This window comes from Anastrepha obliqua, chromosome 2 (assembly GCF_027943255.1).
Source record: "Anastrepha obliqua isolate idAnaObli1 chromosome 2, idAnaObli1_1.0, whole genome shotgun sequence".
Lineage (NCBI taxonomy): Eukaryota > Metazoa > Arthropoda > Insecta > Diptera > Tephritidae > Anastrepha > Anastrepha obliqua.
Genome location: NC_072893.1, coordinates 128406141 through 128425939, shown reverse-complemented (window position 1 = coordinate 128425939; position 19799 = coordinate 128406141). Strand labels below are relative to the sequence as shown.

The 19799-nt window shown below is 34.0% G+C and overlaps 1 protein-coding gene across 1 annotated transcript in view; it reads left to right on the top strand.

Moving 5' to 3' along the window:
• Nucleotides 1-13487: 13487 nt before the first annotated feature.
• The window catches only part of LOC129239153 (high affinity cationic amino acid transporter 1), a 29764-nt gene continuing 23452 nt past the window's right edge, over nucleotides 13488-19799 (top strand). The window contains exon 1 of the mRNA XM_054874483.1: nucleotides 13488-13823. Coding sequence (XP_054730458.1) covers nucleotides 13788-13823 — 36 coding nt within the window. The 5' untranslated portion in view covers nucleotides 13488-13787. The remainder of the gene's footprint in view (nucleotides 13824-19799) is intronic.

Here is a 19799-nt window from a genome sequence, read left to right as displayed (position 1 = left end):
GAAACTTGTTTTTTTATTATAAATGTCTTCCGTTAAGTGGCTTAACAAGCTTGTAGGCAGCATCTTGTTTTGGGTAATAACTACACGCGATGGAACTAGGCAAAGTGCAAATGGATACGAAGTGTGCTCGACACCATGGTGATGGCATTTGGAGGAAGCCTCTTTTCTGCTTTGGAAAATCTATGTAAATAAAGAGGTCTTGGATTCATTTGGTGCCTTAAACTGTTTTTTATTAAGCGACATTTGCGCATTACTGAACTCGGCCAAAATCACTAGGTGACAAATAGAAGAAGAAGAAGAATAAGAATAAGAATAGGAAGAAGAATGTCTAGACTCTCATGTTATGCTGGACAATAACAGCAACCCATGAATAACCAGACCTAATTACTGAAAATTAATATTATTAAAGAAGAATAAGAATGACCAGACTTTCATGACATTCTGCACAGTTATACCAAGCACAGACGATACTGCCACGAACAAGTGCCAGACAGGTTAAATGCAGTTATAGTTTTTACTTATGCCCCCTTTACAAGAATCGCTTCATAGGCATGTATTAGATTTATTTAAAAAAAAAAAAGGTTTGATAGAAAAAGAGTCTGTTAAAAAAATCGAAACTCTTCCGTTGGCTTATCCCTTTTACAAAAAATTCTTATTAGTAAAGCCGTACATACCTGTCATCATCTTCTGCTATTGCAATTAACTTAACTTCAATAAAGCCGCTGAAGTATTTTATTTATAACTAACACTCTCACTTCACTCTCTACACAGATTCTAGAGTGTTGATAAACGTTGTGCGAGATTTGCATTTATATATGGTACATATGTGTGTACGTATGTAAGTATAAGAACTTTCGCTTTCTCTCACATGGGCCTTCCGCTCTTCTGAAATGAAAGCAAATGTGGATACGTAGGTACACGTGTATGTATTTGTTTACACTCGTATTTTGAATTTCAAATAGGTACAATGTGCTATTTCCATTCTAAACTAACCTAAGAAATGCATAGAGTTTTTTCTACAAGCATTTTTCAAATATGTACAATACATACATATGTATGTAAGATGAATGGCCTTTTACGCCCTTTATGAAAGTCGTACATTGAATTATAATTTCTTGGTTTACATTCATTGGAATGTTTTTGAATATTCATTGCGAAAAAAACGTGTGTTTTACTTTAGAACCTACTTATAAGACAGCGCTTATTTGGTCGGTAAAACGTACATACACGCATGTACACGTATGGCTGCATGCATATGTAAATGTAGAAATCTGAGCACACATCCATTTACAGCGGTGCATGAAAAGCGCTCGTGCCTTACATAAGCGCAGTAAACTCACATTAACGATACTATTTTTGAAATAGAGAACATCAAAATTCAGTTGCGTGGTAACTTAAAAAATACATTGAATAGAACATTTTGATGGTACAGTGTAAATACATACATACATATATGTGCACATTCGTTTGAACAGTGAAACCAAGGCATTTTATAAACGCTTTCCGATGAGAAATGTGTGCACTTCCATGCATACATACCTACATACATGTTTATGTACATCATTACATCATTTTATGATTTATTACACTGCTTTACCGTAAGATTTAGGCTGTTTTTTTCGCTGCGTAAAATCAATGTTCAGTTTAGGAAGAGGCAATAACATTTGAATGCGTACTTCTCTTATAATATCTTGTAAAGAATGGGGACAAGTAATAAAAACTTGCCTAAAAATAGCACGACCAGGTGTGATTACATGTGTAAGTATAATAATAATAAATATGAATATGTTTTTCATTAGAACAAAATATTGAAATAAGAATTGGGAAGAAATGAGAGAGTCGATGGTAAGCTTGAAATATTTGATGCATTATTTTTAATAAATTTGTTATCTCGGTATATCTATACAAATATATGAACGAAATTTTATAACAAATCCTTTTTTCTGGTTATTGCTTACAAGATTTTTTCTATTTTTCTGAAAGGCTAAAGAAATATCCAAAGTTAAGAGGTGTATACAGTTAGAAGGCCGAAAAAAACGAATTTTCCAGGATTTTTTCTGAGAAAATTTTTAAATTTATTGATCTAAAAATTTGTACACATATTATGTTATCTTTTAACTATATTTTAAGACTTAGTATTAGTAAAAATATTTATTTGGAAAGGAACTATAGGTGATCTCCGGGAGCTCCTCTCAAAAAATACGTTTTGCGGTGACCACTATATCTCTCAACTGGATCCTCTGAAATTAAAAAAACCGTTAAAGTAATGTTAAATCTAGTAATGATTTTTTGACAAAATGGCGGTTTCACAAAAAAAAAATCCAAAATTTCGGCCTTAAATTGTTTATTAAAAAAAAAAAATATTTATCGGTGAGAAAAAATCTTCGATTAATTACTACAAAATATATTTAAGAAGCTCGTTTTAAAATTTAAGACTAATAGGTTTAGCCGTTTTCAAGTAATGTTGGTCATATTCACCGAAACGATATTAAATTTTCTGTGTGTATTCTTAAATATTTGTACATTAAGAAAAAAAAAAATCGTTTTTTTTTAATTCTAACTGTGTACAATCCCTTAAGGAGGTAGAGGTATTCTAAATAAATTATCCTCGAAGTACACCATGTAGAATTGTTTAACGTTGTTTAAAAAAATTTCAGACGTAAACTTGGATTGGATTTGAATTTTTTTAAATGGTAAAATTATTTATTTTTTAGAAAGTAAAATTAGATCAAAAAGATTAAATTAGCGTTTTGTGTGTTAAGTAGCAGTTTCCAAAAAACTTATTGTATATAAATTTTGTCCGATCTATTAGGCCATTATGACTGTCATTCAAATAGAAAAAAAGTTGATTTCGGGCGAACAAGATTAAAACTTCTCCATCGATTGGAAAAATTGACTAATTAATTATTTAATTTCTATGCGTTTGTGAAAGCATAAGTGATTCTGAACACTCTGAATACTCCATAAAATCCACGGTATAACATTGAACGTTTGGTGGTTGAAGATGCTAGAACTTAAAGAGGTTAAAAGCTTATCATATGGACCCGTTATTTTCGTCTTGCATTACTATTTGAATATGAAAAAGTTCGCTGCAAGACTGATTCAGTGTCTATTCACAGTTAATAACAAAACCAATCAAAGGTGTGCCTGATGAGTTCAATCGCCATCGAAACAAGTTTATGCGCCATTTCATAACCGTAGACGAAACGAAGATTCATCAAAAAATATTGCATGCGATAATTTCAAAATCCAAAGTTATGCTCTCCCGAAAGTTAAGGGATTTTTATTTATTCCATGCTCATATCGCTAGTTTGCTGGAAGAACGACTTCAAAGTAAACGATACCTCCCTAAGTAAAAATAAAGAAATCTCTCCATTTAATGCCATACTGTTAAAAGGTAACGCGATGAATTTTTTATATAGCATAAAAGTAGAGCTGATTCTTATGTATCTAAAACTTTCTTTTTGCATTGTGGCTCCTTTGCAGCAAATGAGCGATGTGTGTTAATATAAATAACTTTCTTCCGTAAGTTGTTGTACTAATTTCTGAAAATGGTGAAAATCGTGGTTTTGGGTTGTGAATCGAAACTCCTCAGCTTGATTAAACTGAATCATAAATAATTTTTTTTCTTACATTTTTTTTACTTAACGCATTTATTAATACTTAATTAAAAGTATTTTATTAAAGTGTAAAAACCAAAACACACTTTTTTTCACGCGCAACTTCCGTGCTCTTTTTAATTGCCTCTCGCTCTTCGCATTAATGCAACGCTCTTTGTGGCTCCCAATAAGTGCGTAGACACACATTTAGTGTAGTAATGCAATAACGTGAGTAGCAACAAATGCTTTGTTGCACTCATCTAATCGCTCGATAAGAAAAGGAGCAACAAATAAAAGAAAATTTAATGACATTTTTATGCTATCTATTGCAGGCGACATGCGGCTGCCAGTGACATTGTCTCTGTACGAACATTTTCAGTGTTCAAACGTACAAACATATTTACTCTTAAAAATGTTTAGTATACTATTGGGGAGAATTGGTGCACTCCCCACAGTAAAACAAGATGCTGGAAGAGATATGTATGTATGTATGTAAGTGTATATGTAAAATAAATGCCTTCTTATTTTACTTTAGCGAGAAGATCTTATATGTTTATACACAATTCGAATTTGATACACGAGCACACAAGTGCCTAAGTATGTTTGAGGTATAAGTAACAAAACGCTCCAGCAGCCGAAATAAACGTGAATGCAGCAACAATAATACAAGTAACAAAATGCAATAACACATTCATATGTTGGTACGTATGCGTTCATGTATGGAAATACATATAGAGTGCAACAAACTATACAATAAGTATGTATGTATACATATTGAAACGTTTGGTCTAATGGTTAATATTCATATTGTTTTTGCAGCAGCTGAGCGCCAAATGTGTGCAGTTCGTTGCGGCGCCTACCAAGTTTACTCAATCTTTTACATACTTTGTTCTCTGCTACCGACCGACTGTATGATGATCGTATGAACATACATACATACTCGTATGTGTTATACATCTGCTCATGTATTTTAGTACTGTGTTTGTTATTATTGTTGCTGTTATTGTCGTTCACCGCTGTACTGCCCCTGCTGGCTGATCTCTCTCTACATTTATTTCGTACGAATGTAGAGCATATTTTGTGTCATGTTTCGAAATTTACAGGAGTTATTTTTAGAAGAAAAATTCTGACTATTTACTGAATTGTACGAGTAAGAAGAACGTTTATAAGAGTTTTATTTAGCCATGCAGGTTTATCGTATTTTATTATTTTGCCTTATTCGGATTGATTTTGGTTAATAAATGCCTTAGATTTGGATAAAATTTTGATACGTAGGGGCTATCATCTTTGATAATCACAGAACGAGAATATATACTTGTACCTAATGTTATATTTCAAACTGTAGATTGAAAGAAGAAAGGAATAGAAGGATTTTGGCTAAACAATTCAGTTTTACATTTGGTAATAACTTGGAAAAATACTCATTCATAATTCAGGGAATTTCCTTGTATGTATGATCATTTTTAGGAGTACCATCAATGCCATAGCGTTGCCTAGAAACTGTATTTATTCGCGTACGTCTATCGCTAAAAATTTTTCGACTGGCGCTCTCAGACGGTTTGGTTTTTTTTTTTATCACCGTTATTACCATTATATTGTGCTTCACTCTGAATTCCTCCCACCCGACTAAGCAGTAAATGAGGTGGTTGTGCTTGTGGTTTCTTCACCACGGCAATGCACCGAACCACACATTTCATCTTATACGTGTCTATTTGATAAAAGAAAAAACGTTAACAGTGTTCCGAAATCTCTGTATTTACCCGGCAGGGCTCCGCGTGGTGCTTTTTTTGTTCACAGGACTTTACTTATCACTTTCGAAAAGGATTTTCAAGGTATTTGAAAAGTATTTTGAGGAAGAAGAGTAGATAATTGGAAGAAGCATTCGGTTACTGTGAAAATTTCTGTGAAGGAAATAAAATAGAATTTAATTTCCTTTTTTTTAATTATTGAAAAATGTATGTATCAATGATTTCCCAAATCTCACCCATGAAATGGACCATGAACAATAGCATAATTAATATTAGCAAGAGATTTAGCCGTTTTGATTGGTTTTGTGGATTGCCGTATATTACCAAGCACTCAGGCGATATTGCTACATTGTACTTAAGACCTAGAGAGAGTGTTTAAAGGATAGATACAGACAGGACATCCCACACTCTTCATTGCTCCTCTGAAAACCTTCCAGATTTTGTTTATGCATCTAAGCAGTTCGTCAAGGCAATGAAATTGTAGCTCGTACATTCTCAATACATCGGACCTATAAATGCAACTATGTCTAGCGCAGGCCGGATAGCGACAAAAAATGTTCTGTACTATCCTCATACTTCATACTCAATAAGATGAACGCAGTGAATCGTCGATTACACCTTTTTTTAGGCATATGTCGTCCTCATGGATTATGTCCCGCGATTAGACCTAGGAATTTTGGAACCACTCCGTCAGGCCTTTTCAGAATACACTTGGCTATTTTGCAGGGGAATTTCAAAGGGATAATATACCTCTTATGTTAGAAGAACATGAGACAATGATCTATATGAGCAGTGTGTACGCTTTCTATACACTATTTCATATGCTTGTCGACAGAGGCAGATAGACCAGTAAGCATAGAATAATTAGCAAAAAACGCCTTCAGTTGTGGATTGCCTACTTAGAGGCGCATAATATTATTTATATATGTAATACGCAAATCTAGCTAAAACATCTATATCACCGTTATTCACCAGGTCAAAGACCGACGATTATGGATAAATAATAAATACGCTGAGTTAATTGTTCCCCTTACTGCACACTTGTAATCTAAGTGGTAAAAATAATTTAATTCATGCATATTTAAAAAACACGCACCTTCACGAAAACTGTCGGACTAATAAACTGCTAACGCTCGAGGGCAAAATGAAGCTATGCAAGCTATACTTAGCAGTACTTACACATGTGCATATATATATGTATGGGAATAATGGTATTATTATGACGGCATTGGTTGACAGCCAAGCAAGTGCGCAAAAACGAGTAAAAGGTTTTGTTTTGTCTAATAAAGTGTGTGCTGATATTTTGTCATATAAAATTATAAAACTCATACACACATAACGTACAACAATAGGCTTAAGGCTAAACAAAAGCGGAGTGATGCCGAGACAATTGGCTCAAGTCAAATGGTGGCGGATAAGACTTGTTACTTTAGGGCAAAATATGTGGCTGATATTTTATGCACATATCTTAACTCGACTGCGACAGAAGTAAGTCGCCGTGAGGTGTGGTGAGTTTAAATGAGGATAAAAGTTATGAACCAACGCACATGCATGTGTCCATACACTTACGTTGCCTTCTGTTTAACCAATCCCAAATGTTCAGCTGCATATGAAAATGAGAACAGGTGGCAACTGCAGCGCTTTACCTTTGTTAGCAATGGCTAAGATAAAATGTCATGCGGGGGCGAATCTGGAAAGGTGCAACATGTACTAGGATACAATTTATAAAACACCTACTGACATATGGATACATATCTACATATATATGCAGATGAGTGTGTGGATAACAGGTGTTTACGCTGAAAAGCCACTGCAGTTGGCAGCGGCGGCGACCGTTAGCGTATAACGCGTACAAAGGGATGAATGAATGAAAGCTTTCGTATGCGAGCACAAATACTGATATGCTCACAAACGCACACATATACGAGTATACTCACAAACAAATATTTAGCGGAATGTTAAGACCCGTTGGTATTTTCCATGCACAGAGGTGTAAAAGATGTTAAGCGAGTGTTGGCGTGAGTGAATTTCAGAGAAGTTGAGTGAGTGAGTAAGTGGGTCTTAACTTAACAGTTAATGAAAGGTTGCCATTTTGTAAATTTTTGTGGAATGCTTAAAACAAGGAGCATTGAAAATGTTCATTTGTTGCCATTTCATAAATTTTTCTGAAAGTTTTGAAATACGCAGTATTGAAAATATTAAAACTTAAAAATTAATTTAGCTATTAGAAGTTTTTAATCTCAAGTGAGGCGTAGTGGAAACGGGAAAACGCGATTTTCTGTAAATGTAGGGCCCAATAGTGATAGAAGCGAAAATAAGCAGGCAGCCCGATGAGCCGTAGAAGAGAAAGCCCCAGCCAAGTGAGTGCCACTGAGCCATTGAGAAGGATCATCAGCAAGAAATTTTAACTAAAGTAAAGTGAGCCAAATACTCAGAAGGCGTTCTGTCGCCAGTATTAAGTTGAAGGCCTAATATTAAACAACTGTAAGAGAAGCTGCTGGTGCTATTTACCGTTTCCAAAGAAATAATAATCGGTACAAAGTGGCGTACGAAAATCGAGGCATGGTTGCACAAACCGTAAACTTCTTGAATTATATCTTATTGGAACCATTTTATTTCATTCCATTCCATTATTGAAAACATTTTAGTGCAAGTACAATAGATTCAGCAAATCTTACGTAACAGAGCTTCCTTCCCAGAACACTATTATTGAACAGGTTGAAATGTTTAGTTTGGTTTACAAGATTGAGAATTATTGTCCACTGCCATCACATTAAACCGAGACAAAACTTGTCTAGTGTAGGAAAGAGCTAATTCAGCTAGAATAGAGAGCTCCAAGTTACTCTCAGCTTATATGGGTGGGTACCAGTACACAGTAACAACGCGTGTAACTGCAGCACTAACAAACTGGCTAAATAAGGCATGCTCGACCAGGTTTCTCTGAACAAGGAAAGTGGAGGGTATGCCTTGATTACTTCTTAGCTGCTCTGAAGCAGGTAGGTTTAATCTCAGCTAAGAAATCGCTGGGTGATAACCGTTGGATGGTACTCTGGCGGCCGAGCAGAGTTTCTTAGGCTAAATTGATATTGAAAGGATGTTAGCTAGTCAATGTACGATCGGAATGGACGCTCACCACATCCGATATAGACTCAAATCAACTAGTCACATTTGTCTGAGTTGCTCTGCCTTCGTGTGGCTGAGAGCCAAAATTCTTTGCTACTCCTGAGCACTTATCTGGAAGCATATCAGCTGCCTGTGAAACTTTCTTATCGGCACGCAATTCAATTTCTTTCCTTTTTTCTTCCTCTTTTACCCTCATCTTCTTATTTCTATGGGTATCACATCTCATAATTCAATCATGTTTTAGTTTATCCCTTTCTGGGATATCCACCTAAATCTAACATTACTTAAACAAGTCTAGTGAAAGGCTTGCATGTCGAGCTGGTAGATAACGCGACCACTGAATGTGGTCAGTAAGTTAGTATCGACTAAGTTTTTGTTCAAGAAAGTAGGATCTTAAAGTGCGCTATAGTTGAAGGAGGTGACGTTCTGAGAGAGGAGATGCAATAGCCGACAATACGTTCTCGAACATGAAATATTTAAACTTATAGACAAGCAAAGGCAAACATCTGAATGCAATGCTGCTAAGAAAGAAGTTTTTGTACCGTTTGCTGGTGGAAAAATTATTATTTTATTATTAAAATAGTCGTACGATAACCCCAAATGAGAGTTGGTATTAAGTAAAGTTGAAACTGAGTAAACGAGCAAACTGGTTGCGAAACTTTGCACTCACGGAAACTTATAATACACCATTTTACTCGTATACACTCACAAAAGCAAAAACAAGGAAAGGAAAAGGAAGGAAATGACAGCACACAAAGTACAACAAACGGAAATGGAACACAATGCCAGAGCGAAAATGGCGGACACAATGATGTTGAAACGATACACACGAGCAGAGTGAAACGACAACTTGACTTGTCAAGAGAAAAGGATGACAGCTGCGGATAAGTGAAGTGAAAGTTAATCATAAAGTGTAAGAAAACAGGAAATTTTGTATAAAGTGAAAAATAAATAGTTGTACCACAAATTGCTGATTAAATGAAGTTGACATATGTATATGTAGCTATAATTTAATAATATAATATAATAATATGTAACAAATTTGATTATTCATTCACGGCACGTAGTGTTGGCCTAGTGACGGCTGTTAGAAGAAAATTTGGACTACTAAAATATGGCGCATGCATGCAACTGACTGATTTATACATTTACATATTTGTATGTATGTACATGCGTATATACTTCGTTTCGATTCGCCTATCAGTAGTTGGTGTGCGTAATGCGAATGGTATGACAGGAATTGGTGGAGCTTTTTCGTCCCACAAAGGACTAGAGAGAAATCGTTTTCAAGTATGTGTGTATGTGCGAGAGAGAAAGAGAGAAGGAGTGAAATCGAAGTTATAGACACACACAATTGAAAATTGTAACCATTCATAGAGACCGTTTAGTCAGTGCGCTAATAGACACCAACCATAAATGGCTAGATTTTTACAACGACCATTTTACGCACTGAGATGTTGAAATAGAAACAGCAGACAGTTGCAGAAACAGTTAGTCGATTAGTTAGTGTGTGCGGTGTGTTTTTGGAAATTTCTCCGCTTTTTAATTTGACGCTTTGCAATAGTGGAAAAGAAGTGCAATATAAGTATGTATGCATTCAAACATATGAAATAAATTTAAACGTGAAACTCGTCTAAGGAGCTTATAAAAATTGTGTTAATGTGCAGTTCGTTAATAGAAAATTAAGAAAATTTGTGGGATTTTCGTTTGACTTCTATTTCATTTATTTAATTTTTTTACTTACAACGCTGGTCGATTGCGAAGTGCCGCCCCCGCCTCGTTGCGCGTAAAACCTGAAGAAAAAAGTAAATTAAGGAAGCGAGATTGCGCGACAGACACAAGTCCAACAACTCAGCAGAGTGAATGTCGAGTGAGAAACGAAATTGAAGGCGAAATTCGTGGGAAAAGTTAAATGTAATGAAAGTGGAGGTGAACGCAATGGACAAGAAGTATCCACAAAAAATCGCATAGGAGTAAAGGACAAGTCACTCTAAAAAGTTATAAAAAAATAATATCCATATGTATATATATACTATATGAATGGAAAATTACATATGTACATATGTATGTATGTAGTTAAACCGGTTAAAAGTGCGGAAGTTAATGATGGTGGGCACGTTGGAAAAGGGGCATAAAGAAATTATAGAAGTTTCTAACAATTTGTTTTACATCTACGTCGGCAACTTTAGCGTTTTCAGAGAGTTTGTTAAGATTTTTGTGTGAAAAACAAACAGAGTGGAATAAATTAAAAACTTAAATTATTTGAAGTGTGACTTAAGCGGTTATTAATGGCCTACAAATATTTAATTTTCGTATTTTGTGAACTCAAGACCTTGAAGTAAATTAATTAATTTAAATGCAATACATAGCATTAACAATGCATACAAAATTTTATAAAATATTAATTTAAAAATAAGATAATAATAATTATTGAATAAAAATGTAATTAAGAGTTAAAAATAATAATAAAATAAAATAACATAAAAGAATATGAAATTAAATTAAATAAAAGAACACACAAAAAAATAAAATAAAATAAAATAAAATAAAATAAAGTAAGAGGAAATTGAATGAAATAAAAAGTAAAATAAAATAAAATAAAATATGAGGAAATTGAATGAAATAAAATAAAACTAAATTAAATAAAATAGAAGAAAATAAAATGAAGTAGATTAAAATAACAAAAGGAAATGAAATAAAATATAACAAAACTGAATAAAATAAAATAAAAAATATAAAAATAAAGTAGACTAAAATAATTTTAAATAAAATAAAAGAAAATAAGAGGAGATGATATAAAATAAGGATAAAATAAAAAATTAAATAAGATAAAAAATGAAATAAAATAAAGTGGATTAAAATTAAAATTAAATTAAATTAAATTAAAAAACATTAAACAAAAAATTAAATAAGATAAAAAATGAAATAAAATAAAGTGGATTAAAATTAAAATTAAATTAAATTAAATTAAAAAACAAATTTGGATAAACTATATTATTTTTAATTAAAACTAAACTAGATAGATTTTTAATTAAAATAAACTAGATAGATTTTTAATTAAAATAGTTTTAAGTAAAATAAAATAAAATACAATAAAATGAAAAAAATAATACAAAATAAAATAAAATCAAATAAAATAAGAGAAAATAAAATAAAATAAAACTAACTTAAACTAAATAAAATAAAGTAAAGTAAATTAAAATAATTTTAAATATAAAATGAAATAAAAACCTTCTTCTGCGCATAATGTAGGATTTATACCGGAGATCTTCATAGCCAACTCGATGGATAAGACCCTCAGAAACAGTAAGCTCCCTCGCAAGGGCCCTCATTGATTTTAAAGGGTCCTTATCAATGATCTCTTGCACTTGTTGAATAAATTTTGTAGATCGGGCAGTGTCAGTACCTTTCTCGTATTTTTGCGTTCCAAACGCGCTTAAGAAAATTAGAGATTTCTAAATCGACGTGATTTGCACATATAACGACGGAACTGCATATTTTTTTTAATTTCTTAAGTTAAGTTGTAGTCCTCCATTTCCTATCTGAAAAAGAGCAAAGAGAAAAATAATGATTTCGAGAAGTTATAGCCACCAATTACAGTATGCACCCTGTACAATTCAATAAAAAAATTAATAAAAACCCTGAATTAAAGTCGAGATAGACATTTTTTAATTACACTTATTTTCAAAGACTTTATTCCATAAATAACACAATGAATAATATAATGAAATACAAATACAAACAATGAAATACAATGCAACAAGAAAAATTGAAATAATTCAACACAAAAATTAAGAAAAACAGTAAAATAAAATAAAACAAGTTGAATAAGAAACAATTTTAACTACGTCCATTTCCTTTCATTACTTAAATGGTAATATATATATTGTAAAATTTTATAAAATAAAAAAAGTAAAAAAATTTATTTAAGCAACATTAAAAAACAGTAAAAGCAAATAAAAAACCATAAAAAATAAAATAAAATGGAATAATAAATTTTTTAAAAGATCCAAAAAAATATATAACACCCAAAATAAGTTAAGTTAAATCATACATAGAAAACAGTTTGAATTACATCAATACACGTCTTTGGGGCTTTAAATATTTAACTTAATGAAGATATCAGGACAAATTCCTCTTGCGGCAACCCAATGGGTTATGAGCCTGACCATAGTGTTTGACCGCTACACTAATAAATAAATAATAAATACGCTAAATAAATAAATAATGAGATAAAATTAAATTATGGATAAAAGATAGTAAAATAAAAGCAGTTGTAATTAAAATAAAGCACCAAACAACTAAGCAAATATAGTTGAAAATTACTTAAAATCACCTATTTCAATAATTTAACTTCAGCCATTCTAGGTTAAAGTTACGTGCATACATATATATACACATACATACATGCACATATTACAGATATGTAAAAACTATAACCTAACTTCTTACCAATTATTCGTTTCTCGCTGTAAATGCAGTCGTGCAAAAAATAGCAAAACTCTCATTGGGAATGGGCGACGAAATGTAAAATGATTAATTTAAGGTTAAAAAAAGCCAACAAATGTTACAACAAAAATCAAAACAATAATAACAATAAAAGCAAACACAACAACCAACATACCGACAGCTGCTGTGAAAACCCAAGTAGATTTAGCCTCAGCAAAAATAACAACAACAACAACACTCATTCCAACAGCTACAACACTCAGCAACAACCAACTCATCGACGTTGTCATTGTCTCTGTCGCTGTCATCGTCACTGCCGTCGTAGTTACAGCTATAGTTGTGGTGGCCCAAGTGCTGAAGGTGGCGCTGGAGCTACTGGTGAACTGTTGAATACGGCCAATGACGTCGCCAGCTGCACATAAAATCAATTGAAAGTGTGCACACTCATACATACAAATACATCCGCTGATAGCTGAAGCGCCAGCAAGTGAGTTGGCAGCGTCTGAAGCTGAAGGAAAAACGCTCACCACAGCAAGCAGGATATTGAAAAATTCTACATATAATAACAAAGCACGACACACATGGGAAAATAGGAAGCGGCGGGGATAATCATAGAAGCAACAGCAGCAAAATCAATTCTAAAGTGAAGGAAAATCATAAAAATAACAACGCGAAAATAGCTAAAAGAAGTTAACTGCTGTGAGCCCCCATCACCTCCGGCATTTTGTGCTGGCGACTCGCGAGTCAAACGAGAAAATAATTCTACAAAGCAATTAAAAAAACAGCAGAGGCGTAGAAGCAATAGCGACTGCAGCAGCCGCAGTGGTAAAGCAATAAAAGCGCATTCCGAAACACCACTCACGCCACAATGAAGCCATCGGATTTACTGCAATTAACGGAAAGGGTAAATAACAACTTTATTTAGACTTTGCATATGCAAAATTGTTATATTCGTTAAGCAGCGCAGTGCAAGTTATTTTTAGGGTTCTTCTGAAACAGCGAGTGTAGGTTATCGAAACGCTCAAATGCGAATGTAGTTGTGCTTCTACATTCTTATAGGTGCAGAGAAAATGCATTTGAGAATCTTTAAAGTTCATTTGAAATTCACTTTTTCAATTATAACAACAGCATTCTAATAATTTTACAGCGAACTTTACTTTGTGTTGTGATTCTATTTGAATCTATTTTATGTTGCAAATGAACGAAAAACTCGGAGCGGAAAATGCGATTTAAAAAAAAAAAACTATGAGGTTTAGTAATTCATGCCCGAGTAGGGGGATTTGAATTAACTTCCTTAGAACTAATAGCTGAAATGTTGCGCAAAATCAAACTCTTTTTGAGGGAAGTTGGGTAAACTTAGATTTATGTCCATTATGTCCAAGTAAGGGCCTGGAGCCAAGTAATACACCTGGAGATGATATCTACATCTTTACTGAAAACCAGGTGACGATAAAATCCCTCACAAAATCCCTCACAGAGACGATCCCGCATCTTTTGTGGGATTGTTCTGCTCTATCCAGATTCAGATTTACCATGTGAGGTAGACAATTCTTTAATGAATTGTAAGATCTTAGTTCTGTGTAAATCAGAGATCTTCTAAAGTTTGTGAAAAGTACACGCTGGTTTTAGGCGCGATAAGGACAAGTCCCCATGTAGCATCTCAAAAGGCTATGAGCCTGAGTATGTCCCACAGTATACAACCGCTTCAACCTAACTTAACCTAAGGGCTAATACCCCACTAGCATTCAGCAACGTTTATAGGAAATATTTCATGGGTTCACTATAACAACAACAAAACCCAACTATACCATTCAACATGATATTACAGTAGGTCTACTCCCACCCTTTTCGTTACTTTGGCGGTTTGTTAGTTTGCAGTTCAGAAAATGTGTTTTGCTGTAAACGACCTTTTTAACTATTTTACTGTTAGTTTAGTAATACTCTCTGGCACTTGCTGAATCACTAGCGAATTGGATTCGTTTAATCTACTGGAAAGAATTGTCCATGAAATATCAACTTTTTTACTGCAAAAATAACTTACTCACTCTTTTTTCTTCACTTTTGGATATTTTAAACTTAAACTTCGCGCTTCACCAGCAAATGCTAATTGTCAAACAGCGTTTAACTTTAGTAGATAAAATAATTCACGTAACAACAAAAATTACAATAGATTTTTTCATGATAGAATTGTGGTGTAGTGTAGTAGAAGAACTCAACTGCGTCTTATGAAGACCAAAGGGTCGACCCAGTTTTGTGTACCCTCTTCCAGCAAAACTCGTTGGATTATGTTTGGGAGAGTGATGTGGAAGATAGAAAAGCGAGCGAGGGGAGTGTCTGAGCAACTATTAACTCGTTTCTGGTTTATTTACGTGATCTTTATTGAAACTTTGCGGCTCGGCGGGCTTGCAGGAAGAGACTTATGGGAAGAGTATTATGCATTTGAGGGATACACATTTGTGCTAGGCGCAGCTTAGAGCATACCTACAGGCGAGCAAAATATTAAGGGGATCTTGATCAATCATTACTGAATGTTAACTCGACCAAATCATCAATCAAAGCTGATTTATCAGCATAAAAAGTAATTTAACGTGCCTCCACAATTGCAAAATTTTCTGTTAAGGAGTCAAATAATATTTTTTAAGAAAATGTGAGTACCGAAATCTCTCCTCTATCGCATGTTTTACCCCCAAGCTGAAACCATTTATCACTTAGATGATGAGCGAACCAAAAAATACTTGCAGCACGCTTCTATAGGAGATTTAGAAAAGTTATACTCAATGATGCCCCAGGCACATAAACCACACCCAAGAGTTACTTTTGAAGTTGTAGTGGATTTTCAAAATTCAAAGCATGTTTTTAACTCAAATACGGGGATATCATTTAAACTTTGTCGTATTGTGGCCGACGAACTTTGTACATTTTGTAACATTTAAATAATAAATCAATTGCCAAGTTGCCAGGATCACGCGTTAAGTAATATCATTTTTGTTTTTAATATTGGTGCAATATTGGTCCCAATCAAAGAAGAGTCTATTATTGCTCTTTAATATAATTTAAATCTATTACTATTTTTTACTTAAAAATGTTATAATGATTTTCATACAGTTCATTACATTTTACAAATTAATTTGCTAGGTATACTTCATAGAATCGAAAAACATCTAACATACGTATACCTCTGTAAGTACGTCCACACATATGTATGCATATATGGTATGTATGTATAGTACAGGGAGAACGATATGAAGTGTTACCAGCTTCACACTGTTTGTATCTGTAAAACAGCTCATGACATCAACGTCAAAATTGTTCTAATGACAATTCAATATATTGTTTATAAGCCATCAAAAGCATTTGCGTCTCAGTTTTGTTGAATTTTTTTTCTGTGATGGAATTCAAACGTAATAGTATGATTGCGTTATATTTGGCTGGAAAATCACAACCAGCCATTGTTCGTGAGCTCAGTCGCCTCAAAGTGAATAAAATGTTTGTGTATCGCACTATAAAACGTTACAATGATACTGGTAGCATTGCAAAACGCTATGGAGGTGGACCAAAAAAAACCGCAATAACGCCAGAAATGGTTCGGAAAGTGAAGGCTCGACTTGAACGAAATCCACGTCGAAGTGGAAGAAAAATTGCGAAAGAACTGAAAATATCGCAAGACAGCATTCGACGCATATTGAAAAATGAGCTCCTTGATACAAGTTCCAAAAAGCACACGATCTTTAACCCCAGCCAAAAAAAGTTCGGTGCGAAAGAGCAAAGGAGTTGTTGCGCTTGCACGAACGTGGCGAATTTCCTAACATTGTGTTTTCTGATGAAAAAAATTTCCCAATATAATTCATAAATACTCCAAACGTCGTGATCGTGTTTACTTGACTGAACGCTCATACGAGAATTTCAGCCTACGTATGGCCCTCGAAGCAATTTCCCATCGCAAGTAATGGCCAATCGTTTTTATCGAGTCTGGTGTCAAAGTGAATGCGACTTATTATCGGGAAAATGTTTTAGAAGCTGCTTTAGAGCCGTGGATACGCAAACATTTCGGTCGTAGACCTTGGACGTTCCAACAGGACTCGGCACCGTCTCATGGTTAAAAAATCATGTTCCACACTTCATTTCGTCCACACAATGGCTTTCGAATTCGCCAGACGCACATCCGATGGACTATTGCATCTGGTCCATTTTGGAGATCAAGGACTAAAAAATATGCCAGTATGGATGCACTGAAAAAGCGATTATACAAGAATAGGCCAAAATACCTCAAAATCACATTCGTGCAGCATGCAACTCATTTTTTGACCGTTTGAACTCTATAGTCAAGGCAAAAGGTAGTCATATCAAGCTAAAGTGAATATAAGTATGTTAAAATTGTAATCATTTTTGAACAATTTTGTCTTTGAAATCAGTAAAAACTAGATTGACACAAAAAAGTTATGATGTTTTGAATAGGTAACACTTCATATCGTACATACATACATGTACATATGTACATACATAGCTATTATACGGAAATTAACTTTGACACCAAATCGCTTTGCGTTGGTCAGTGGCCGGCCGTTCCAATCGTTCAAGCTATTCAAGTCACTACTCGCTGTCCCTTAAAGTCGTTTATTCGTTGTAATACGCAGGCATGTCTACATAAAGACATTTGTTACTTTTCAATCATCTCAGCACAGTGATGAGTTGCCTACAATCCGAAGTTTTCTCATCATCAAAGCACCCACAAATTGGCGCACGACGACCCAAAGCATTCTCAGTGAATGGGCCATCACGGCGTATACGTTACATTTACAAATTGTGCGTTCCCTGCGTTCGTTTGAAAAATAGCAAGTCCAATCAACAAACACTGTCATGTGCGCCCACATGCATACGCGCATACCTACATACTTGTGTGTATGCATATACATAAATATGGGTATAGACATGTAATTTGTTTTGCATATGTGTGTGTGTAGTTTGACACAAATCCTTGTGTATTCACTGATGTTCGATTGCGTGTAGCTATAACGAAACTTCAGCACTTCAGCGCCAGCAACGACAATAGCCAAGTATATATGCTTCGCTACCTTTCCACGCTACTCATCTTTCTATGCTGCCTTAGCCAAGAGAATGTGGCTTAGAATGTACAAATATAATATGTATATATGCACGTACATCTGTATTTGTGTATGGAGCAAAAAGAACAAAACATGTACTGGGATGATAAAGAATATGTGAGCGCTCAGTGAGCTTTGTTTTTGTCATTGACATTCCTTTTCGCATGCTCATGTGCGCTACCACAATGGTGATAAGTAGAAGCAGTGTAGCATTTGTCAATTTTTTTCTTTGGTATTAGCTGCACTATGGGGCAGAATAGGGTATTTTTGATGAAAATGCAAAATACGAAATTTCGCTTGATAGTTTCACCGACTTGCTTATTTTAAAATTTATTAAATATTTATCCAGATTTTGGTATAAAAAGCTCTGGTCTTGCTTAATTCTCAAAATAACAAACGCTTTTGGCCAATTAGGATATGAACCTACAATTTTGCGGATTTAAGTAAACTTGTTTGGAAAAATGGCGCTACTTTTACTATTCCATTTAATTTCGTTGTAGTAACAGCTGACATTACTGGCTGGGCTGTTTACACTAAATTTGTTGCCACAGTGAGGTGAAAAGTGCAGAGACGGAAGATTTTCATTTTATCAAGGTTCAGCTTTTAGTTCTAGTCTCTTCTTCTTCTTGATTAGCGCGATAACCGCCTAAGTGGTTATATGCAGTTAGAAGGCCGAAAAAAGCGAATTTTCCTCAATTTTTTCTGAGAAAACTTTTGAATTTATTGATCTAAAAATTTGTACACATGTTATGTTATCTTTTAACTGTATTTTAAGACTTTGTATTAGCAAAAATATTTATTTGGAAAGGAGCTACAGCTGATTTCCGGGAGCTCCTCTCAAAAAAGACGTTTTGCGGTGACCTGACCCTATATTTCTGAACTGGATCCTCTGAGATTAAAAAACCAAACAGATTTCGTTAAAGTAATGTTAAATGTAGTAGTTAACCTAAGGAATAAGCAAAATAAAATTTGTGATAAAATCGCGGTTTCTCAAAAAACAAATTTATTTTTGACCAAAATTTCGGCCTTAAATTGCTTATAAAAAAATAATTTATCGATGAGAAAAAATCTTCGATGAATTAATAAAAAATTATATTTAAGAAGCTCGTGTTAAAATTTAAAAATTTGAGACTAATCGATGTAGCCGTTTTTGAGTAATGTTGGCTTCCGACTTTGAAAACACCATTTTGAGAAAAACGCGTTTAAAACACTTCCTTGTACTTTCAAGCACTCTGAAACGCCTTTTCAAATTCGCGTGTAACTTCGAAAATATTCACCGAAACGATATTAAATTTTCTGTGTGTATTCCTAAATATATGTACATCAAGAAAAAAAATATATAAAAATCGATTTTTTGAAAATTGTAACTGTATTTAACCGCTTAAGCGATTTTGGCCGAGTTTAACAAGTCGTTTCTTTCTCGTACTAACCGGTGCCAGTTGGTAACACTAAGTAAAGCCAAGTCCTTCCCTACCTGATTTTGCCAACGCAGAGGAGGTATTTCTCTACCTCTGCTACCGCATCGTGTACTTTCAGTTCTAGTTTAACTGTGGTGAATTTTTAAATCTTTAAATCTGAATTTTAGATTGCAAAGTTAGATGCCCAACTTAGCTTAAAGTATAGCCAAGAAGCACTGAAAAAAATTTGGCACAAGAAAACACCTTTTTTTATTTTTCTTCTATTCAATATTAATCTCTACCACCGGCGATTTGAAAATTGCCATGCACTTTTCTGTAAATTTGCTATAAAATGTTTAGCGATCAATACCATGACTTCTT